The sequence below is a fragment of the Sinocyclocheilus grahami genome, unplaced genomic scaffold (assembly GCF_001515645.1).
Source record: "Sinocyclocheilus grahami isolate Dianchi unplaced genomic scaffold, SAMN03320097.WGS_v1.1 scaffold253.1, whole genome shotgun sequence".
Lineage (NCBI taxonomy): Eukaryota > Metazoa > Chordata > Actinopteri > Cypriniformes > Cyprinidae > Sinocyclocheilus > Sinocyclocheilus grahami.
Window position 1 is genome coordinate 213,164 of NW_015505432.1, and position 25,403 is coordinate 238,566.

The 25,403-nt window shown below is 38.1% G+C and overlaps 1 protein-coding gene across 1 annotated transcript; it reads right to left on the minus strand.

Annotated features, from left to right (window-relative positions):
• Positions 1–5,910: 5,910 nt before the first annotated feature.
• LOC107598661 (cyclin-dependent kinase-like 1) lies at positions 5,911–24,248 on the minus strand. The gene is made up of 10 exons (XM_016290053.1): positions 23,912–24,248; positions 22,618–22,812; positions 22,407–22,528; positions 21,189–21,261; positions 20,004–20,094; positions 19,236–19,436; positions 16,783–16,865; positions 16,633–16,696; positions 12,255–12,412; positions 5,911–6,238 (listed from the first exon to the last, which is right to left on the minus strand). Exons 2-10 carry the CDS (start codon positions 22,783–22,785, stop codon positions 6,137–6,139), a joined length of 1,062 nt encoding a protein of 353 aa, XP_016145539.1. The 5' UTR covers positions 22,786–22,812; positions 23,912–24,248; the 3' UTR covers positions 5,911–6,136.
• Between the last annotated feature and the right edge of the window lie 1,155 nt (positions 24,249–25,403).

Here is a 25,403-nt window from a genome sequence, read left to right on the forward strand (position 1 = left end):
GCTTTACGATTCTCTCCGGAAAAAGCCGAGCTCCTGGAGGCGCGCCGTGGGCGGAGCTAAAGAGTGACGAGCACTTGTGCTGATCGCCAACAAAACAGACATTTGATGCCTATTAAAATAAAAAAATACATCTTTTTCAGAAAAGTAAACTTTCATCCATAAAAAAAAAAAAAATAAAGTATCAGGTAGGGTTAGGGTAGGTGTAGGGAGGGCTTTATTTTACCAATAAGGTGGCATCCATTTAATAATTAAAATTACAATTATAATTTACACTCAATACGTTATTATTGCACACTGTTTTATAATGTACTACAATACTGAAGTGCAGATAATTACCACTATTTGCAACAAGTAGTATACTTGATAGTAGAAATCCTGCTATTTTAACATAGTGTAAATAGGTATTTGCACTTAGTGTAAATAGCATATTGCTAAAAATACTGCTATTTTCACTTAGTGTAAATAGAATCCATTGCTAAAACGAGACTTGAAAAGTTCGGCAAAAGGCGGGATCGAACCCGGGTCGATCGTGTCAAAAAGCCAACGACACGCGCTTATCCATCTGCACCGCTGGAGCTGATGATTTACAGCCACTTTTAACTAAATGTAAATAGACACCACGTATTTTTTATTCCAGAGTAAAGGCAATTCATACAATACATTTAAACTGAGCTACTTTAATACCATCTCCGACTTTCTACCAGGACCCTGCTGGTCTTCGGCTGGTTCTTGTCTGTATACATTGATTGGCAGATGTCTCGTCCAGTCAGCGGTGAGTAATCCCAAACCAATGGCGCTGTCTCAAACTATACCTACCTCTTCCGGTTTGTCTGATTTGTCATTGTGTTTTCTGACTTGTTAATTTGTTTTCTGAATTGTTGCTGTGCTTTCTGAATTGTTATTTAGTTTTTTAGGCTTGCATTTGCGTTTGTAATTTGTTATTTTGTTTTCAGAATTGCGATTTGGTCTGCACTTCTCGGCCACCGTACGTTTCACTTACCGTCTGCAGTTCTGAATCATGACCGGGATCTTTTATAGCTGGACCGCTCCATCTTTCAGTATCAAACGATGTGCAAATCCAGCGTCGAACTGGGCGTTGTTTATAAAACGTTTGTTAACAAACACACTTGTGAAACTCCGTTGCTGCACCGGAAAAACAAACTGTATCCACTGTTTACATGACGCTGGGTTCTTTAGGAAGCTGAACAAAGTTATATTTCCCTTACAACCAAAAACACACTTCTTTGGAGACATTCTTCCCGAGCGAGTCCTGTGCAGCGCTGCCGCCGGATGAAGCGTGTTGATGGGCACGATCTCGCTCTCGCTCTGGTCGATGTGTTCGCTGGCCACTGTTGCCAACTCTCGCAAGACAAATAAGCAACCGCTGCTTCAAAAACAAGCCCAAAACAAGCCCAATTTTTTTTTATGATTTATTATCATCAATATTATTTATTATCAATGATTTATTACCAATAAATGAGCCTGCAACATATTCAACTGAAACCACTCTTTTATCTGAAAAGCAAAAACAGAAGATATTTTACAAAAATCAGCAAACTGCAACAAAAATGGGAACAAAACTCATCTCGAGTCACCAGTGAGCAGAATAGGATTGAAGAAATGGAAAAGGAGAAAAACACAAGAGCTTCAAAGGGGAGCTGTAACATAGCCTCATATTTATAGCCTACTAAAATATAGGCTATTCGAACCATATTTACTCTTAGTATTAGTATAGAACTACTTGTTTTTTATTACAGCCTGTGATAATTAATGCATTACAAAAACATTGTAAAACTTAAAAAATAGGCTAAAAGAAAGTCATCCCACTCCTCTACGTCTACTTCTACCATCGCTTGGATTACAGCGTCACAGCACGCGCCTTCTTTTTGAACGTGATTTTCAATGAGGGGGAGGAATATTTGGCAAATTACGCTGCAGCACTTATAATATTGCACTGGTTGGCTATTAACTGCGAGCAGACAGAGTGTCATTCAATGCATTGGAGAATACGGCGAACATAAATAAAGAAACGAAGTTGCTTGTCAGATTTCCCTAACAAGCAACCATATTTTTAAAAATAAGCCCAAAAAAACGCGACCCGGGATTTTTTCACGCAACTTTACAAAAAAAGAAGCCCAAAGTCACGTATAATACGCGGACTTGGCAACTATGTCACTGGCGCGCTCTTCCGGGAGAAATGCCCATATAAGGAGTTCTACCCTCGTCTACGTCATGAAGAGCCACGATCGAAAAAAAAACTCTCCAAAACTTGTACGAACCCGGAAGTAAGATTTTTAGCACAGAAATACTCCGTCATACGTCCAAATTGTTTTTTAAAACTTTGTCCATGCTTAGCATGAGAATCCAACTCTTTAACAGTGTAAACAACTCTGAATGCATGAAACAGCATTGTACTCCCCCTTTAATGGATTTATATTATTGCATTAAAAGTTGTAAAATTATTATAAAACACATAAAATGCTAATTCCAAAAACGGAGCCTTGTGCAATAACAGGAATATTTTTCTGAACATTTTAGTATTGGTTTTATAGTATACACTCTAAAAAATGCTGGGTTAAATATAACCCAGCGCTGGGTTAAAAAGGGACAAACCCAGCTATTGGGTTGTTTTGAACACAACCGCTGGGTTATATTTAACCCAACATTTTTTAGAGTGTAATATTACTATATTTAACAGTATTTTTTTCTAGAAATTAAGCCTTGTGCCACATAAAGGGCATATATTTATGGCTATCTGATTTAGTTTGGGTTCAAAACATAACAGCTGCACAGAGTTTAATAGGTATGAAACCGAATGTCTAAAGAATGTCAAACGTCAAACTAACTTTACCGCCGTGTTACACATAACATAACCGTCCCCTCATTTGTCATTCTCTATACAGTGGATGTCGCAAAGTGCCAGAAGCTGGCAGAGCCTTTCTGCTTGGTCTTAAAAAGCCTTCCTTTTCCATGAACGGCTGTAATTATTTCTGTCTCACTGTCTGTGATTAAGCAAAAGGGTTAAATTAAAGTGACAATAATGAAGCAAAGACACCTAGCCAAGAACGCAGTATGCCGGAGCGTCATGCGTGTATGAGAACACAGTGGTTTTCTAAACAAAGCACTGAAGATCAATGACTGCTCATCTCAGTTCGCTCTCTGTTAAAGAGGTGCATGGGCTCTCTCTGACTTTATGACCAGGTCAAACACAATTTAAATCATTTATTTGATTTCTTTCTAGTGAAAATGTACAATTCACATAGGTCTCACCCAACTTGTGTCATCGATAAAATGCAGCAACCTTCCCACACCACAAGAGAGGGCCTATCTTAAAGGCAGTACCAGTGTTACCAACTAGCCAGAGGGTAGATTATGTGGATCACCCTACATTTTAGACAGCAACTTCACTTTGGATTTTGATAGCTTATTCATTCAGAACCAATTGTTTCAGATGTGAGGGGTTTGATCTCAGAGCTGAAGCCAGAGTAGCACAAGCTTCATTTGTGACACAATGCATGGTTTATTTATATGTTGTCTACTCTCAATTTAAATACACTCAGCTCTGCTCTTGGATATATGGATCTCCTTCATTTTGTATGTGACCTTGAGGAAGCTGTAACAAATCTACAAGACCTAAAATTATTTCTTATCCTGATTCTCTGGTTGACAACAGTAATATGGCAGCCTTGTGTAAACAACTATGTGAACATTTAGGAATTGCTGTAACCTCCCTAGCATTTGAAACTCATCAAATTTGGTATGTTTCCTCAGAATGTCCTGTTTTTCACATGTACCATATTTTGTGGGGTTTGTACATTGTGTTTACAAGAAATAGGCCAATTAGTCACCCAGATGGGGTAAAAAAGAACTAATAAAATATTTCGATTGGGGTTTATTCTACGATATCAATCTGCATGTACATTATCCCTCGCATAACAAGGGTGCAATACCTGGATGTGTAAGGATCTGCCACAGGATGGAGAATCTGGACATGCATAATATAGATTATGAGATTTTTTATATTGTGATTATGTATTTCCAGGTGTTTAGTCACAGGTGGATATTTACCTGGTTGTGCTTCCTGATTCACCTGCATGAGTAGTGGGTAACGCTCACTTTCTGTTGACCATTCAAATTGTTTTTTTACATTCTTATTTCATCATGTCCTTAAACGTATAAGCATTTATTTGGTATGCAATGTCAATAAATGTTCAAAGAATGTAAACGGATGGGAACGCATCATTGATTCTTAGCCTCTCAGCAGCTATAGACTGTCGTTATAACAATAAATAAATTCAATTCAATTCAATTGTGCTGAAGGCTGGCCAACAGACCATTGCAGCAGTCCAGTCTGTACCTGGCAGTTCTGGTTGGTGCTTGAGTTGTAGAACTCCAGCTGTGTCGCTGATGTGTGTGTAACTGCAGGTGTTGCTGAGATACAGTGTCTTGTCAAATATGGCAGGGCATAGGGTCTAGAGGGCAGTAAGACGTTCGGTTGGAGAGATGTCAGTCTTTGTAGTATGAGAATGAGAACAGATCACTGAAGGCAGTGGCTGGGTGTAGCTGCAAGTTCAGATCTGTGCTCCTATTCATTATCTATCTACATCTAAGCATTATAATTGCATGCATTTTGCTGATACTTTTATCCAAAGCAACTTAGTAGTGAGCTGGTTCAAAAGACCTTAGTCAGGATAGACATCATATTGAATTTCATGTGGATGAAAACAAGGCTGTGAGGGATAGGCTTACAGTCTTTACAATGGTACGCACTGTATAAAGGTCCTAGATCATTTTCAAAACTGTTTTATGGAGTTAAACCCTGTATTGACTCCCAAGCTGTAACATAATACAATGTATAAAAAGTCCAGAGTAGAGGACTCTTCATAAATTCAGTATGTCTGCCAAAAACAACCAACAAGCAAACTAAAGCAACAAGAAATTAATAGAACATGAACTTGCAAGTATGATGTAATAGTTCTAATGGAGCTGTAGGAATGTCTCTGATGAGTTTAGGTCAGTGCAGTGGCAGTACACAGTGGACCATACATCACTCAAGCCGGTAATCTGATAAAAGAGCTGGAGACGATCAGTCAAGCCAAGTGTCAGGAGGGCTACGGATCACTGTCTCAGCCGGAATATCAGTGACTGGAAACCTGTATGCATATCTGACCCACTGAAAGAGCTGAAACAGCCTTGTTTTCTTTTGTGTTTTTATGCTTAAATTATTTACATTTGTAAAACTTTCATTTGAATTGTAGGTTACTATAAGAACTCTAAGCTAAACATCTGAGAATTGTCCTTAAAGTGTCTGCGTTATCTTGGTCAGTGGTTATGAACTGGTTGTGCTAAAATTTTGCATCATACAAAAGTAGACTGAGAAAAGTTTCATTTTCTACAAGGAAAATCAAGAGGAAACTGACACGAAAAACAAACGAACAAAAAACTTTTATTTATGCATAACGCTAAAACAGTGCAGATATATTATTTTCTTAATGGCACACAGAACTGATACTATCTTGAAATCAAAGCACACGGACAATTATTCAGTCATACAGTCAAGTTTATCGTAACTCTTTCTGTCCAATGTGTGCTTAATTTTACCTTCCAACTTTTGCCTGCATACAGTGGATGCAAAAATACATTTAGACACATTTAGACACTCAAATCACACTTAACATTTGAATGTCACTGCATTAGATAAAAAATCAAGTTGAATCTGCAAACAAAAGATGGTAGATATTTTCAGAGCCATTGTTTAACGGCCTTTAAACAACTAAAAAGATACCACTTTCCTCAACAGACATACAGTAGATTATTTTTTTATCAGAAATTTATAATAGTCTATTTCACTAATAACTTTTTACACTATTACATTTATAAATGTATGTATAATAGATAAGATTTGTGTGGTGTCAAAATATTTTTGTGGCCACTGTATATGCAGAATATCAGATTCCAGGACTATCTGTCAACATTAACTGTTAAAATAGCTATGCTTCAGTAATATTACTAATATTACAGTGTCAGTCCTTCTGTATAACAGCATTTCTGCAATCCTCTGTTGTTTGCAATACATGCATCAGCTCGTTCCACTGAAAACATGTGTGCCCTAAACACATTTGCACCAGTCCCAAGGTCAGATGTTGGGAAGATGATGGTCGTGTTTGTGTCTGTGTTTATTCCTCAGTTCAGGTGCTGGTGAGATGTTACTATTGGTCAGCTGGGGAAAGTATTGAGGCTGGAAAACAAAATTTCTCTCAATTAATAACTAATTAATAACCAACTAATGTTAAGTGAGCAACGTGTATAACAAGGTTAGAAACCCAATTTCAAATTCAGCTTCTGTGCTGCAGTTCTATAATCTTAATTTGCACTTTTTACTTTTTTTTAAATGTCCAAGTAATTACTATTCATATAATAATTATTATATATATATATATATATATATATATATATATATATATATATATAGTGTATATACACTGTATACACGCATACATATGTGGTGACTGTTTTTATAACAACATTTAACATCAATAAATGTTTCTTCATTTCATGCATATTATGGGCTTTTTAGTTGGACTGAGATTCTTTTGCACTGTTTCCTGTGTTAGGCTGGCCACACACTGGAAGATGCTAAAGGGTTAGTTCACCCAAAAATGAAAATTATGCTGTGTTTTACTCACACCAGAGCTATCCTAGGTGTATATGACTTTCTTCTTTCAGACGAATCCAGTCGGAGTTAGATTAAAAATGGTCCTGGATATTCCAAGCTATATCATTGCAGTCAGCGGGGCGTTGCAGTGCTTCAGTCCAAAAGAAGGGAAATAAAAATCGCCCATCCATTAAATAAAGTGTCTCACACGGCTCCGGGGGGTGAACAAAGGCCTCCTGTAGCGAATCGATGCGGTTTTGTAGGAAAACTATCCATATTCAAAATGTAATATTCACTTTAATGAAGCTTGCGCCAGCAGTTGTACACAGAAGCAGTTCCGGGCGGATGACGTATGAGGTCGGCTTTGCGCATGCACCGCTCAGAAGTGACGCACGTGGAAGCGCAGCGGAGAGATCAAAACAAAACAACAGTCACTAATTAGAAGTACAAAACGAGGATTTGTAAAGAAGAATGTCAGAGGATTTCGATATAAGCCAAGAGGATATGCTTTGCTAAAGTAAGGAAACTTTGCTTCCTTTGATCCTGTTAACAAACATTGGTTTTCACGAGACTCACCGGCGCATGCGCAGCGCTGACCTCATGCGTCATGCTCCCGGAGCTGCTTCTGTGTACAACTGCTGGCGCAAGCTTCATTAAAGTGAATATTACATTTTGAATATGGATAGTTTTCCTACAAAACCGCATCGATTCGCTACAGGAGGCCTTTGTTCACCCCCCGGAGCCGTGTGAGACGCTTTTATTTAATGGATGGGCGCTTTTTATTTAACTTCTTTTGGACTGATGCATGCAACACCCGCTGAGTGGCAAACAGCTTGAAAGATCAAAGACAATTTTTTAAATAACTCCGACTGGATTCGTCTGAAAGAAGAAAGTCATATACACCTAGGATGGCTCTGGGGTGAGTAAAACCATTTTTGGGTGAACTAACCTTTTAAGCCCGAATTTGAGCCCGATTTGCACCCCCAAGCGATCAGGGAGCACGGCCCGATTCGAGGCTTGATGCAAACATCAAATAAATTGTCAACTGTGTGATGTCATTACGATTATTTAACTGCTCCCGATCGAGTCAGAGCGTCCCCGATCGCAAATATCTTTCAAACATGTTCACCTATATAATTTTTTCTCCTTTGTTTTTCTTTCCGTAAAACAAAAGTCATGCCAAGAGAACCAGCTGGTGATGTTGATCATCCTCCATTTGCTTTTCTTTGCAAGTCATGTTTGATCTCGTTTCACTGTGAAAATGATACTACAGTGGCAGCTGGCACACCTAAAAATAGATGTAGAATTTTTTTTTTTATAGTCTTAATAATAATAATTTTACTTACAATTTTTGTTCATTTAAAATGTCATTTATATTTTAAATGATTTTCGTTAAATAAAAATATCTGCCTGCCAACCAATCCGCAAACAGCCGCTGACTGTGACGTGTGACCCCAGCATCTTGGGAGACGTTTGCCGCACATTTTCTGAACAATAGAGAATCCTGACTAAACATTGCTAGGCTAGCAATAAGTAGCAGAGCTCCCTGCTTAATTTCTTTAGCAAAAAAAAAACCTCTGTTTGATGGACAGCCGGACACATGGCCTAACATTACACGTGATGAGGATGTATCTCCCTCCCCTGGCCCGGTAACAACAGGTAGGGTTGCCAACCGTTCTGTATAATATGGAATCGTCCAGTATTTAACGTAAGGCATCAAAGAAGCGTTCTGTATGAAAGCTATACGGAATGCAGTTTGTCCCATATTTGCAGGCATACGCTGTATGACCACCAGACCATACGAATAACAAATTCTCAATTGATAAGTAATCTTTCTTTTTGCGCAAATCATTGTTTAATTTGCAAACATAGCCTTTTGAGGAAGGCTTTAAGACCAAGCGGAATCCTCTGGCGGCTGGTCACTCCCACTTCACAGCGAACGGTACTCGCGCTAATGGCAGTTCCCTTCACCGTCTGCGTTTTGATTTCGGCAAATCAGTTTGGGCGAATACAAACAACGTGATTATTGATCATGAGCACAACATCCAGCTAGACAAGAAAACATGCAATCTATCTGAGGGAAGAAGTCTTTCACTATTGAAAGTTAGTGTTAAATAGAGAAAATTAAAAAAAAAAATTCTAATTTTATATTCTAACGTATTCTTAAACTTAGAACTCATTATTGGAGCACAAATTCAAGCACCAAAAGCAGCCCACGCTCTCTAAGTTCTCTTTAATTAAAATATGCATTTTCATTCATTCATAGGCTGTATGGTTACAGGCACTATTAAAGGTACTGTGTTATGACTATGTTGTTAGCGATCCTGAGTGTAATGTTTAGTTATATTTTATATAGTTTTATGGTTGTGGCAAGCCTGGGTATAATTTTACACATCAGCCCAGTCTATTTTGTAACGTTAGTGATATGCAGAATCAGGTTTTTTTTTTTGCACATTAATCGAACAATAAATGTGGCACCCCACGTTTTCCTGATGCACACCCAAAGTCTCTTTTCTGGCTACGCTGTTGGTCGGCAGGTGTGTGGTCTCACGCCCTCATGTGTTACACCTGTGCATGGTTAATTCTTGTTTAGTGTTTCCCTGTGCATTTAAGTCCTGTGTTTTGTTTACTTCACTTGTCAGTTCTCATTGTGTACTTAGCGGTTGTTCTATTATTTAGTGTTCTGCGTTTTGATGAATAACAACCTACATTGCTGCACATCTGCAAGAGTGAGGAATACATTTGCACTCCAACCACTACCACCAGCCCAGTGATTCCTGAGTCTATCACAAAAGATGAGCCTGAGCCTGCCGCAATAGGAGAGCATGAACCGAAGCGAGAGTTAGAGATCACGCCAGAGCCTGTGCCAACTATGTCTGACCAGGTGAGTGAGCAGTGCCTGTGGATTTACTGGTGAAGTATGAGGGGATGATTTGGAGCTCAACCCCCTCAACAATAGCTGAAGAAGGAGAGTTGATTGACTGGGAGAGTGAGTGTTTCTTGCCTATTTTGTTTCTCTGCACCAAGTCTGTTGTTTCACCCAGCACCACACTGTTTGGGTCTGTGTTTCTGATCAGCCCTGAATTTCCTGCATTTCTGCTGGTTCTGCCCAACCCTGTATCTCCTGTGTCTCTGCTGGTTCTACCCAGCACTGAATTTGCTATGTCTCCACTGGTTCCACCCAGCTCTGAATCTCCTGTGTCTCCATCGGTTCCGACTAGCAGAAAGTCTGTTTCAACATTCATGTTCCCACCCAGCCTCCCTCTCCTGCCTCCTCTTCCAAACTCAGCCAGTTCCTCAGCCCCATCTCCACTCTTTCCCTTCAGTTACTTGGCTCCTCCTCTAAGACCACTCTCCTATGGGGATTCGCCTCGGACATTCCGGACTCCATCTCTGCCCTGGAAATCCCCTGGCTTCATCTCAGGCCTCCGAGCTATGGACTCCACTTCGGCCTTCCAACCCTTCAGCTCCTCCTTGGCCCCATGCTCCCTCAACTTCACTGGGGTCCATTAGCTCTTGGACTCCACTGGGCTCCCTTGTCCCTTCGGCTCTGCCTGCACCTCGTCACTCCATCCCTCTGATTCCATCGGCCTCCTACTCCCCCCCCTCAGTCCCACTGGCTTCACACTTGCCTGCCAAGCCCCCTGTCCTCTTCGGCCCTGTTTCACCCCAGCCCTCCAGTGTCACCCCAGAAGGGGGAAGATATTTTAATGGGTCATCTGTGCTTGAGTTCTGTTTTGAGTTGGACTGAGGGCCTGTTTACACCTGGTCATTTAATGCATTTTTGCTGATCAGATATCTATCGGATTTGTTAAAACGTTTCCATTTACATTTGGCCACATAAATGTGTCGTCGCAAAACGGATTTAAATCCGATCTTCAATTCCCGCAATATATTTAAATTTACGTGAGTTCACGTCAACGACATCAAAAGATAAGCGCTGCATTTTATTAATTATCAGCTCATTTCAAGATCAAAGACCACAATAGGAGAGTGCGAGGCAACATTTACACCTGGTCATTTAATGCATTTTTGCTGATCAGATATCTATCGGATTTGTTAAAACGTTTCCATTTACATTTGACCACATAAATGTGTCGTCGCAAAACGGATTTAAATCCGATCTTCAATTCCCGCAATATATTTAAATTTACGTGAGTTCACGTCAACGACATCAAAAGATAAGCGCTGCATTTTATTAATTATCAGCTCATTTCAAGATCAAAGACCACAATAGGAGAGTGCGAGGCAACAGCACTGGAAAGATAAGTTTGTCTTATTACTTTTAATGAAGATGATTGTGTGATGACTGTCTGCGTATTACTTTGTTTCATTCGCAGCAGTTTGCACGTCGGCTTGCTGAAGAGATACTCAGCTACTCGTCCACTGCGATGCGTGTTGCATTAGTGCAGTCATATCTGACTATAATGCCATATAGCCTATAACACCCTCTCACACGTTTATTATTTGAACATTTTGGGAGGAGTAAAATTTACATATGTGGTTTCAACAACCAGATGTATTTACACTTGTCCAGTTTCATCTGGAATGCGGCTCAGACTACCTCCTGAAGTGGTTTGAGCGATCTGATTTATATCCATCTTGAGAGCGTTTCATAGGGCATTTACACCTGGCCTTTTCACAATCGGATAGCTATCCGATCAGACAAAATACATGAAGTGACCAGGTGTAAACAGCCCATGCGTTTCTTTCACACTGTTTCCTGTGTTAGTTCATGTGTCTTTTGTACCTGTTCATTAGTTGCCATGGTTTTTGATTTGCCCTCATCTGTTACACCTGTGTCTAGTTAATTATCTTGATTAATCCCAAGTGTTTCCCTGTGTATTTAAGCCCAGTGTTTTCTTCAGTTCCCTGATCACTTCTCATTGTGTATTTAGTGGTTGTTCTGTTCTTCAGTGTTCTGAGTTTTGTTGAATAAATATCTACATTGCTTCACTTAGATCCTTTCTCATCTTGACTTTGCAACCTTTTGTAACACAGGGTAAATTAGCATGAGACAGTAATCCCATACAAACATGACTTACTAATGTTTGACTACTGCAAACCTTTGTAAATCTAGTTATTTTTAGCATCTTAAAAACTTCTACAAATGCATATGCAATAAGGTCAGCCACAAAAATAACTATGTCTATGCCTTTTCATTGCTAACTTTTCACTGCGTGTCTTTAGTAGTCCTGACAGTAGTTTTTTATTTTTATTTTTTAATGTTAAAAGAAAGTTTGAGCTGGTGCAAGCATTTAGTAAATCTGGCCCTTAGTTTTGTGCTGTACTTGCCTGATTATCAACATCTTTAAACCTTAGAACATTAAACCAGTTTATTGATATTGATAATTGATCATGGCCACACATTCTCATAGAAAAAGGGGTGTCATGTTAGATTTTCTTTTAACTTAAGTGTTTGTGATACGTGAGGAAATGTTTCGCCTTCTAAACCCGAAGAGTTGCATTGATAACAAGTTCCTCATTTGGAATACAAGTCAATTTGTGTGACTTAAGTGTGTGATTTAAACTCGAGTCTCAGAATTTATTTTCCATTACTTGCTATTAAGATTATTTTTTGTTCAATGTAGATTCATACCGCGGGAGCTCTGCGTCTTGTGCCTTTCTCATAACGTCTTGGGAGGCGATCAGTTTCTCTGCCCCATCCCGTTCCCCCATCCTCCTGGAAGTATGGCAGCTCTAAAAGCTCTTCACATGACAACCTACCAGATGGATCCATGTATACATCGCTTAGATCTTAGCATGTTGGCCATTTTGGGCTTCGACCATTTTGAATTTTGTTGAAAATGCTATATTTTATGAACACATTAGCACGTCATTACTAAACTTGACACCATCATCACCATGTCCTAAAAGAGCCTGAGAAATCTCTGTCAGCACCACCTAGTAGTAAAAAAAATGACATACAAGCTTATAACTTTTGACATAAATAGCAGCCAATCATACTTCAGTGGATAATAATGTTAAATCACAGGGGACCCCAATCCTTTTCCTGGAGATCTGCAGAGTACCTATATCTTCTGTGCACAAAGTACAAACATCTCAAACATTTGTTACGTATGGAGAAATGTCATTATGAGGAAACATGCTTAGTTCCATGTTTTGATGCTGGGGGTCTAACAGCAAATTCTAAACTATCAGCTATTTCAAATGTAAGATGAAAGCTGTATTACTACACTAGGTAAGACTTTTGCCCACTAGGACAGGATAAGAAATCTTTCAAAAGTAAAATTTTCTATCCATTTCCACCACTTTGAATGGAAATAAATGCACTTTATTTTATTTTTGTATAACTACAGTGAACTGAAAATTAGTTACAAAAAAATCTGTAAAATGATTATAGACCATTAAATGTTAAAATTGTATACATCCCAATCAGTGCTTGAAGTGGGCCGGTACACAGTGTATTCTAGTCTTTAGTCTTTGTATTTTGTATTTTAATGAAAATTAATGAAAACTATCGCAAAACGAACTTGACAGAAGTTTTGTCCATATAAAGTTTTAAAAAGTCTCCAGCATCGATATTTTACCAATGATTTATGATTAAAAAAGTTACAGTGTCAGTAGTTTATTACTTTGTGTCAGAATTGTGCATCAGCGATGCTAAATCCAACTAATGTGTTTAATTATTTCACATAAAATGAGAAAACACAACACAACTCCATTTATTTGTAATCACAAAAATGCATAAAACAACTCAGTTCATTTAAGTCCAAAGGCATACACGTATAACACAACAGAAAAACATTGATAAACCCATATGTTTGCATCAACTTCTTTAGAAAGATGGAGAATTTATATGAATTTTCAATGAAATAATATAATGTGAGGATGTTTGGGCGCTGTCCTGTTTCACTATAGGCTACTGTTATACTTTCAGCCAAATTGTGTGAGGTGCAAGAGCATGTCAAGAGAAGTAGAATAATAATTAATTACTGATTTATAACGAAAACAATACCTTAAAAATGAAAAGAAGCAAGTTTTTGCGATCATTAATGTAAACCGATAAACTTCAAGGAGGATCCAGTAAGCGAATTCAAACAGATGTACAAAACAGCGCTAATGCAGAGAAAACACGGCCGATTTCATCAGAGATTGTGGAGATAATAGTGACTCACGTCCAGATGTCAGTACATTATTCTTTTCATTGTTTATTTGGCTTGAATGCAAGAATGTTTTATAATGGACGCTGGCTGGCTGAGGTGTTATGCGGTGGTAAGAAATTTAGCAATTCTGAATGTATCCAGTCAGGTTTAGTGGTCGTTGGCATCTCCCTGTGGTCCTGTTTGGTATCGCAGCTTGACTTGTGCTTATTTTGAAAACGTTTATTTAATTATTGATTGTGGCCCTACACATAGCCTACATTGTGAATTATGAAAATTAAAAAGTACTTATTTAATATAAAAATAAATAAATAAGGGGGGGGGGGGGGAGGAATACCGAGATTAATTTTTTTTTTGAGTACCGGCACTTATTTTTTTTCTACTTCAAGCACTGATCCCAATAATACTGAAATCATTAAATCAAGTCAAGTTATCATGCCAAGTTTCAAGACATGATACAATACCATTTTAAGGACATATATAGCATAAAATATCTATAAATACACACTTACTGCTGTGCTAAAATTAATAAAACAAATGCTTATGTGATTGTTTTCTTATTGACTTATCTGACTAATTGCTTGTCCACTGACTAACAGAATTGATTAGTCAGACAGTTGTTTAAATTAATATGTTCTGCTAGAAAGGATTTATTTGTTCTACTATTTATTTGAAGTTCTCTATTTTTTTTCTTACTGCATTTTTTTTAAATGAAAACATTGACTTTCGGTAAGAAGAAGCTATTTGCTATTTATGTTGCTCGTTATAACTATTGTGCTTAAGTGCCGAACTGTACTGCTGTAGTTTTGATTTGAGCTATTCACATGCTACAGGCTTTCGGTTTTCTAATTATAAATTCATTCAAGCTTTGATCAGCCGTATATTTAATTGGATTCCGAAAGCACCAGCCCTCGTGTGAAGCCTTCCTCGGGTAAAGATTTGCAAGTCTACCTGTACTTTGTTACTATACACCTCTACTAGAGACACCAAACCTGGTGGGATGGTCAGAAATGCCACTGCTCAGGCACACCCACAAACATACATGCCACTATGTGGCACTATGATAAAGTAATTTGCTTTTTAGCTCATATTTCTGGAACTGTAATTGTCTAAATCATTGAGTCAAGCCCAACAAAATGTGTATCTCTGATTTGCATCTATAAAATGTTTGAAAAATAATTTCTTTTTTTTTTTTCAAAAGAATTTTGATTTGTTTAATCACTGTAGATATATTAACAAATATATTGGCCCATAATTACTTATTGTTGTAAATGCATAGTCAAAACTTCACAAATCTTGGTATGCAGGGACAACAGGAAATTCTGAGGAAACATGCCAAATGTAACAAATTCTGATGCTTGGAGGACTTCTAAAAGATCAGCCATTTATATCAACCATTTATATAATTTATATCAAAGTCATTTATATGAATACTAATGTTGTCCATCAGAAAGAGCCATAGGATAATTGATCTTTATAGAACTCATAGAATCTGTAATTAAAATGCATATAAATTATCCATTTGTAAAGAAATCTCCAAAAGGCATATAGATCATTAAATGTTTAATGTTTAAACTTAATTTTTATCTCAATGATATTGAAAACATCTAGTTGCTAGACATGATTGAAAGTATTGCTGTCCAGTTAAAATAAAGATACGTATTCGTCTTTTATCATAATACATTAAAGACTCAAATGTGACCCTGGACCACAAAACCAGTCATAAGGGTCAATTTTCGAAATTGAGATTTATACATTATCTGAAAGCTGAATAAATAAGCTCTCCATTGATGTATGGTTTGTTAGGATAGGAATATATTTGGCTGAGATACAACTATTTGAAAATCTGGAATCTGAGGGTGCAAAAAAATCTAAATATTGAGAAAATCACTTTTAAAGTTGTCCAAATGAAGTTCTTAGCAATGCATATTACTAATCAAAAATTAAGCTTTAACATATTTACAGTAGGACATTTACAAAATATCTTCATGGAACATGGTCTTTACTTAATATCCTAATGATTTTTGGCATAAAAGAAAAATCAATAATTGTGACCCATACAATGTATTGTTGGCTATTGCTACAAATATCCCCCAGCGACTTAACACTGCTTTTGTGCTCCAGGGTCACATATTATATTTAAAAAGAGACATATCCATTGTTTCACTGTATCGTTTACATGAGCCGTTAGTCTTTTAGATTTGTTTAGATTTGTTTATGCTGCTGTCTTGGTTTTGGGAGCTGTCCTTAGTGAGAATATTATACTCATTTACTTAGTGAGGACATTATCACACTTATACATTCGGCAGATGCTTTTTTTATCCAAACAGACTGCATTCAAGGTATGCATTTTATCAGTTCATACAGTACATTCCTTGGGATTGATTTCCTGATATAGTCGTTGCTAGTGCTGTGCTCTACTGTTTGACAGCATTGTGAGAGCACCATGTTTAAAGGTCCCATATTGTACACCTTTCTGGAGTTTTATTTTAGGTTTTGATGTCCTTAAGAATATATATTTGCAGTACAAGTACCAAAAACCATCTCAATATATTTGTACAGCTCCTGTCTCAGGAGCTCTGCTGAGAACGGGTCGATTTTGGTCTGTCTAATTAATATTCATGAGCCTCTCTTCTGATTGGCCTGTTGTTTTCTGAGTGACGCACGGCCAGGCTGACTGTTTTGAAACTTATATGGTAGTTAAATAGTCCCTAGACCTCAGTTATCGTGAAAAAAGCCAGGAAATTTCAGTTTTGACCATATGGGACCTTTAAATCTAGATGCGAGCTTTGGCAGAGGTGAAAATGATCACTGTGGAAAAGTGGCATGTGAGGCTTATAAGCCTGTATTGACATCTCACCTTCATCACAGTAATAGCATGAGGAGAAACACCATGGAACCTCTTCTCTAGCGGCTCCTACAACAACAGCAACAACATCAAAATCAAATTTACATTCCACAATGATTTTTTTTTTTTTACAAGTAGGTGTGTATTTGTGCTACCGTGGTATCAGGCTCAGGGATGCTGACGCCACTAAAGAAGACATTGGAGTGAAACACCTGCTGATGCCGTGGGATCAAGTCACCTATCGGGGTCAAAGTTCAAAGGTTAAGAGTCAGTGTGTAACCCTTTTTTAAATGAGATTTAGACCAACTTTAGTCATACAACTGAAATGAAATAGGCTCTTAAAGTGGTGAAATTTCAATGGATAATACAAATTTTAGAATTATTATTAATATTATTATTATCTGCCTTTTTTCTTTCAAGATATGATTCAATTTTACAATAACATTATCACAGTTCAATGGCAGGAAAAGCCATTTTGTATTGATTACTACTGATAACAGTACTATATATAAACAGGAAATTTCCTAATATTTCTACAACTAAAGTAAAATGATAAAAACTCTTTGTTTGAAATGTTTCTAAATCTTAAAAAAAAAGTTAATTTCCAGGTATAAACTGGATTTTAAATTCCACATTTTAAGTGGTCTCAGACTTTTGGAACCTTTTGTATTTAAAGGTGACCTATTATGCAGAAATCACTTTTATAAGGTGTTTGCTCACAGTTGTGTGACCGCAGTGTGTGAAAACAACCAGCCTATAATGGTAAAAATCCACCCACTTGTTTTTTAATAATCCCAGTAAATCATAAACAGCCTCTCCAAATGAGCGGTTCCAGATTTCTCCCTATATACACGTCATACTAGGGAAAGTCTAAATCTTAAAAAAAAGTTAATTTCCAGGTATAAACTGGATTTTAAATTCCACATTTTAAGTGGTCTCAGACTTTTGGAACCTTTTGTATTTAAAGGTGACCTATTATGCAGAAATCACTTTTATAAGGTGTTTGCTTACAGTTGTGTGACCGCAGTGTGTGAAAACAACCAGCCTATAATGGTAAAAATCCACCCACTTGTTTTTTAATAATCCCAGTAAATCATAAACAGCCTCTCCAAATGAGCGGTTCCAGATTTCTCCCTATATACACGTCATACTAGGGAAAGTCCCGCCTCTTTGTGACGATCTCTGTCCTATTTGCATAGACCCCGCCCTGAGTGAGAAGCACCAGTCCGCCATTACTGTTTTCTTGCTGTAGCTGCTGGAGATACAATGCCAGCGCCAAAGACGCATTATAAGTGTCATGTGCTGGGATACACCAACGAACATAGGAGTCTCCATAGACCGCTGAGGACATGGTGGTTAAATTTCATTTTCGAAGGAAATGTCCCGGAAAAAAATGGAAAAGTCCTATACGTTTGTGCTAATCATTTTACGCCGGACTGCCTCACAAACGAGGGTCAGTTCAGTGCTGGAGTTGTGCAAAGATTGCTTCTGAAAGAGGGATCGATACCAACGCTTCATGTGCGAATGTCAGCTCCAGACAAAGTAAGCATCATCATATTTTGTTTTCTAAAAGAGCTTCTTGGTTCTCTGTAAGGCTAATGCTGTCTCTGCCTGTTTTCACTGATGCTGCCTTCACGTTCTACCAGAATGATAGTAAATAGGAATGTGGTAGTTAAAAATTGCATATGAAAGCAATGTGAAGTCGATCGCTTGGATTTGTCGAGCTCATAATGTTATTTATATGTATCTCGCTATGCTCCCCGTCTGTGTAATTCTTAAACGTGCATTTACTGCACAGTACAGTCAGAATGCATGATATTTTCCTGTTTTATTGTTGCCGGTATGCCAGAGCATGAGATCTTGAAGCTCCACCCTCTTCTGAAAAGGGAGGCGGGAGCACCAGCTCATTTGCATTTAAAGGGACAAACACAAAAATGGCACGTTTTGGCCATAGACTGTAAAAAAACATGGATGCAGTCTCCGTGACGTTACACGTAGGTTTCTGAAGAGCATTTTTGAAGCTCAAATTGCCATCTTGGCTGCGCGTCACTCCTGGATAATCGAAAATGGGCAAAAAGGTGGGACGTGGGTGGAGCTGGTTGTTGAAACCACGCCCACCTAGCTCGACGGTTGTGACAGCAGTGGCAATCCACCTGTCATTCAAGTGGCCACGCCCTTAATTATGCAGAACTTTAAGGCTTACTATAATTTAAATGGATGATTTATTAAAAAATTCACCCCCTTCACAGTTAGCTATATAGCCCAAAACCACTTTTTGTACCAGGCTGTAAACATATATTTTTTTCTGCTGTAAACTTGGTCATTTTAACATGGAGAGTCTATGGAACTGACTCCCTTTTGGAGCCAGTCTCTAGCGGCCAGTCAATGAATTTCCATGTTGGTTTCAAGAGCGAGACCGGAAGGTTGCCGCTTGGTTTTGGCTCATACCCTAAAAGTGGCAAATTATCTGTGGGGTATTTTGAGCTAAAACTTCACATACACACTTTGGGGACATCAGAAACTTATTTCACATCTTGTAAAAAGGGGCATAATGGGTCACCTTTAACCATCAGTGAACAAACTTCCTCCTTTCTTTCAATTTTAGTACCCAGGGTTTGTCGTATGAGGTGCAGCTGATCCACGTCAGAACGTCCCGGCCAAAGAGGATTTGCAGAAAGCAGCTCGGCAAAGACACAACCGAGGGCCCAGACATCCACTGGGGGACCATACTGAGTATCTCCGACCAAGAGTTCTGGGGCCCGATACCATCGTGTTGCCACATAATCAGTGTAATCATCACCTGGACCAGCTGTTTCATGCACACACACACACACACAACACATATACAAATACACACTTTTTTACTTAGCTATCTAAATGGGGACCTTCCATAGAGTTCTGCTGTTTTTATATATGCAGTTACTTATAAATACTATAACCCTAACCTACATCCTAACCCTAACAGAAAACTTTCTGTTATTTTCTTTTCATTTTTACAAATGAGGACATCCTCAAAAGGAGGTTTTGACATGTTTAGTTCCCGTCTGGATACAAATGTGTCCACAAAACATGGATTAGTAGCTACACACACATAGATTCAGAATTACATGTACATCATACAGAAAGGATTACAACATGCTGATGGATAAACCTTGTGTTAACCTATAGTAACAATACGCTGAAACCCAAGGATGATGCATGTAAGCAGATCCTGATTGGCTGACTGCACCTGTGAGGCTTCACGCTGCCCTGAAAGTGAGCTCAGGACACATGACAGCTGATATAGGTAGGAAGTATAAATAAGTCATTAATGAAGTGAAGATGCTAAATGCACATAAATGGCTAGAGAGTGAGTGAGTGGGGCAAAGACACTTACTGAGGATGCGAGCAAAGCCAAAATCACATAGTTTGATCACACCGGTCTTGGTCAGAAGAATGTTCTCCGGTTTGACGTCCCGATGGATACACTGGTATACACACACAAAGACCGACACTGTCAGAGATACATACACAAAACTCCCAATATAATAAGGTAGGAATTTTTAAAAGACATCTTCTTTCTAAAAAATAATCTTAACACAGGCAATAGAACCGATCTAGCAAGAATCTAGCACAAAAAGAGCTCAATAAAAGTCATTCCTCGTGTCCAAATTTGCAGTATTCATAACATAGTAGGCAAAAAATACCCAGATTAGGGCTGTGCAATTTATCGCATGCGATTGTCATGCGCATCTCATCAGTAAAGTCGGTTCCGTGATTGGTAGTAAATCGCGACTACTACCACGAGACTCAAAGTGTTATACGAATAAGATTAATAAGATTCAATAAGTTTAAAGAGTTAAATAGAATAATCAGATGTCTAGACAAATTATCCTATGAATGATCAATCATAATTGGCATTCTATTCAAAATTCGAGGTCAAAATGAAATGGAGTCAGATTAGAATTTAATTGAAATTAAATTACTTTGTGCACTGAAACGACAGAATATGCAGGAAACCTAAAGCCACCATTGGATACCTTTGTTGGGCCAATTGGGTGGACCTTACAGCAGAGAATTGTTGATAAGAGTTCAGTAATTCAAGAGGAGGAAAAACTTGAGAATTTTTAATGGTTCATTTTTGAAGTTGCATGAACAATGCATGCCATCCGTGTATGAGCATATGTGCACTTTGGTGGAATATGCGATTAAAATGTTTATATGTCTGTTTATTCTGATTGAAATCGGCATGCACCACATTTTATTTCAATTATGGTTACTGTGATTATGAGCTTAACTGCATCAGTTTGATCGAAATATTGGTAACGTTTAATAGCAATATTGCCTAAATCTCATTATATTCGCATTATGAGGGTGCATGTAAACGTAGTCATTGATTCAGTGACTCCTGCTGTAGGTCATGAGATTTTAACAAACGTATTCCAAGACATTTTTTTATTGTTAGCTGTCTCCTCCTCATTCCAAAAATGAGCTTCTTCACTAGTGAGACTTTTCACAGTTGTCTGTAGCAGTCATAAGTGACACACTGGTAGACGGGAAAAGAGAGGCTGAACATACTGACATTGTGTTTGTGACAGAAGTTCACGGCCTGTAGAGTTTGCCACAGAATACTCTTGAGTTGTGCCTCAGGAACCCTAAAGGGGGGTGGGGGGGCAAATGTTAATATCCAGCCTCTTAGACTCCGCTGACTACAGATTAGCAGGATCTAAAATTCTGCCATAGTTGGCAGGATCTACCAACAGTTAAATTATCTTGTTCTCTAAATATCAGTGCAGCTCCCATATATCTGCAGTAACCATGGGCCTGTAGTCACTGGCAACCAGTTCCTTTGTTTTGAGAAGCAGCTAAGGTTACGACTGAAAGGCCTTCTGGGAAAGAGAGAGAGAGAATGCTGGGCAGCCACAGCCTTTGTGGTCTGACCAGTTTAGTAGCTCTAAAACACAACATCTAGATACAGCCTATAGAAGTCAGCATGAAACAACATTAAAGAATCAGGAAATCCATCAAGAAGATTGCATTGTGAAAAGTGGGCATTCCAGGTCGTAGAAGAGGAGGGGCTAAAAAGAAAGAGGGATTGGTGAAGTCAGCCGAAAAGAAAATAGTTTCTAGGGTGAGACTAGTTATTACATTTGAACAGAAGATTACAGAGGCAAATATTTTTGCAAGAAGACTAGGAATGCAAATAAATAGGGTTGGTTTTAATTTAATGTTGATTTTAGAGATAGCAGTATAAATATAATATATATAATAGGTTACAATTTTATTTTTTATTTTTTATCTAATTGCATGACGTGCTGATTATTCAAAGTAATCGCAAATTAATCCTGCGTTAATTTTGTCAGAGAAATTACCCCCCAAAAGATCATTTAAAATCATTATTCTGTTGAATGAGAAAAGCATTGAATAGACACTAACAAAAAAAAGTTTTTAAAAAGTTAAAAAGGAGCTTAAAAAGTAGCTATTTTAATTCAGTACTGCATAAAGAGAACACACCAGTATAAAACGTTCAATAATAAAAATAAATGAAAAGGAAAGAAAAGAAATGGGGAAGGGAAAAAAACAAGATCAGCTTCTATAGCGGCGAAAATACCTTAAAACAAAACAAAACAAAAAAACTGAATTTCCTTGATTTTTATTTTATTTTTGTATCCTATGTTTTAAAAATAATATTCTACTGTAGATATTGCTAGGGAGTGCATTTGTGTGTCAAGTACCATGTACCATACTTATGGTATAAGTATATTTTCAACAAAAACAAAAAAAGGGAAATGTGACTGACCCTCTGGGGTGTTTGTCCAGTTCATTTAGAACAGTTTGCTCACAGAACTCAAAGACCAGATGAAGGCGTCTCTTTCTCCTGAAGACCTCGAGCAAGTTCACCAGATTCACATGCTTCAGCTGCTACATGGATACAAATGAAAATGTTTATGCATACGTGTGCAAATACATGGGGGATTTGCAATAAGTAAGTGTACAATCCCCATATCTACCTTCAGCATGCGGATTTCTCTCAGTGCGATCTTCTTGATGACCGGGTCATCTTCAGACTCAACAAACTTTTTAATGGCCACTATCTGACCGGTGTCCCTGTGTCTGCATTTGAACACCACTCCGTATGAGCCCTCGCCGATCTTAGCCAGTTTCTCATACTTATCCATATCACAGAGATCATGAAGCGTTACATACTGCAATGCAAACAAACACACAAAGTCATACTGTACGGTGTGGAAAAACTAAAAGGTCAATAAATGAATTAAATTAAACTTTAAGAAGAAACACTAGAGTATATGGCAACCAGTATGGACACCTGAATATCACTTCCACATATGCTATTAATTTCAAAAACCATGGCCATTAATAGGGACTTTGCTACATTCTCTCAGAAAAAATAAATATGTTGGAACTTGGCTGATTTGCTCTTATTCAGACAGTAAGGTCAGACACTGCTGTTAGTCGATGGGGCCTGGATCACAATGCAGGTCAAGTTCTTCCACACCAAACACATCAAATCATTTCTATATGAACATCGCTTTGTGCACAAGGGCATTCAATGTCATCCGGAGCCTCCCCAAACTGTTAGACTCCAAACACAATCTTAGAAGCACAAAATTCTGTACAATGCCATCGAATGGAGAAGATTTATTTCCACAGTAACACTTTATTTTGATGGTCCCCTTCTGCATTTCTGTTGACTATAATAACTTTGCCACTACATGCCAACTAACTCTCATTAGACTATTAGTAGACAGTTAGGTTAGGATTAGGGATAGTAGAATAACTTGACAAGCACTTGCAAAGTTAGCCAGTTGAATGTCTGTTGGGGAAAATGAAAATAAAGTGTTCGCAGATATTAAGCAGACAGTCTCCTAATACTCCAGTGACTGCTATTTGACACAGAGTTGCAAAGTTATGAGATATCAAAATAAAGTGTTACCATTTTCACTGAAATTCCTGTTAACCAAAGCAAAGCTAAGTTGTCTTGTCTTGAATAAAACCAGTTAATGTAAATAACATTAACATAAAGCTAACATAATCAATTACTAGTATGGTAATAAAAAATAACTTTAGATATTTCCCCTCAAAAATACTGTTTTATCCATTTATTTATTTTTAATCTGCCTATTTAATGAATAGATAACGAGTATGATGGGTAATTTTCATCAAATATGCGAAGTTATTTATTTATTTTTTTAGACTTAAGACCTAAAAGCCATTCAAAATCTCAATACAATACAATATAAGAAGCTAAAATGTGAATGTGAATTAAAAGCACAATCACCTTACCCGAGGAACGACTCATGTCAATTACAATTCCAAAACTTTTCTCATCTCCTCTATGTTAAAGAATAACAGTCCTTCCTCATTGGCTGTGAGCATCATTTCACTGTTTATTACAGTCGCAAATATTCCTCATGAGCTCCAAACACGCAGTTCTTTCAGTTCAGTGCCTGCACTTTCCTGAGGCATTGTCTTCCAGAAAGCTGAATCCTATAAGCCGTCGTTCCGGTAGAACGGCATATGGCAATGTCACTGGACATGCGTCGATTTATTCTCTCCAGCGAGTCATTTTAGAAGAGTTTTTATGCGCAGACGGCGTGAAGAAATAAACGAGAAGTAGTACTGGCAGCACCTGGACGTATAGGCAGGCTGGGTCAGGCTCTGAGCTCACTGAGACGGTGTAAGTGATCGCTGTGCAATGTGACACAACCCTTCCACCTCTGTGAGGCTCTGTGCAGTGGGGCTCTATAATATAACGTTACATTACATTTATTTACATTTCTTGTCTCCTCTATATTGGAGTTTTCTAACTAGTGATTACGTTTCAATCCCAGGGGTGCTGGTTCGTGGACAATTTCAGGAAAAAATTAATAAATAAATAACGCTTTGGACCAATATTGTAAGCGCGATACAATTTATTTATCTATCCATATTTATTTGTTTGTTTGTATAAATATTTTCCAAACAATTCTAACCTTAACCATGCCCTTACACCATACCTGAAAATGAGCAAGTGTGAATTTCCCGAAACATGTGGTTGCACACAGTAAATCTATAGTCTATAGCAGGGCTGTCCAAACTCAGTCCTGGAGGGCCGGTGTCCTGCAGAGTTTAGCTCCAACTCGTTTCAACACACCTGCCTGGAAGTTTCTGTGCCTTGTAAGATCTTGATTTGCTGGTTAAAGGGGTCATATGATGCGATTGAAATTTTTCCTTTCTCTTTGAAGTGTTGCAAGTTTTTGGTGCATGAAGAAGATTTGTAAAATTGCAAAGACTAAAGTCTCAAATCCAAAGAGATATTCTTTATAAAAGTTAAGAGTCAGCCACGCCTTCCTAAAACGGCTCATTCTAACACGCCCCCACATGTCTACATCACTGTGTGGGAAGATTTGCATAACGCCGCCCAAATGTTCACGCAAAGAAAGAAGGCGTAACTTTGATTCTCGCTTTGATTATTTGATTCAACTATTGTTGTTGCCGCCGCCGCCATGTCGTGGAGACGCTGTGTGCTTCGTTGTGAAAGCGAAACTACTTTGTTTGGTCTTCCAAAAGAGGACAGGACTAGAAATCAGTGGTTAAGTTGTATTTACAACACTGTTCCAGAACACTTCAACCCAAATATCCAGATGTGTGCAGCGCTGTTTCCTGATCCTGGGAGAATAGACTACAATGTCTGTTCTGACTCAAAGACTGTAAGTACGTTTTTTATATTTAAATAATTTGCCACTGACGATTCAAACGCCAGTTTTGAGCAGTGTAGAGTAGCGCTTGTAGTTCG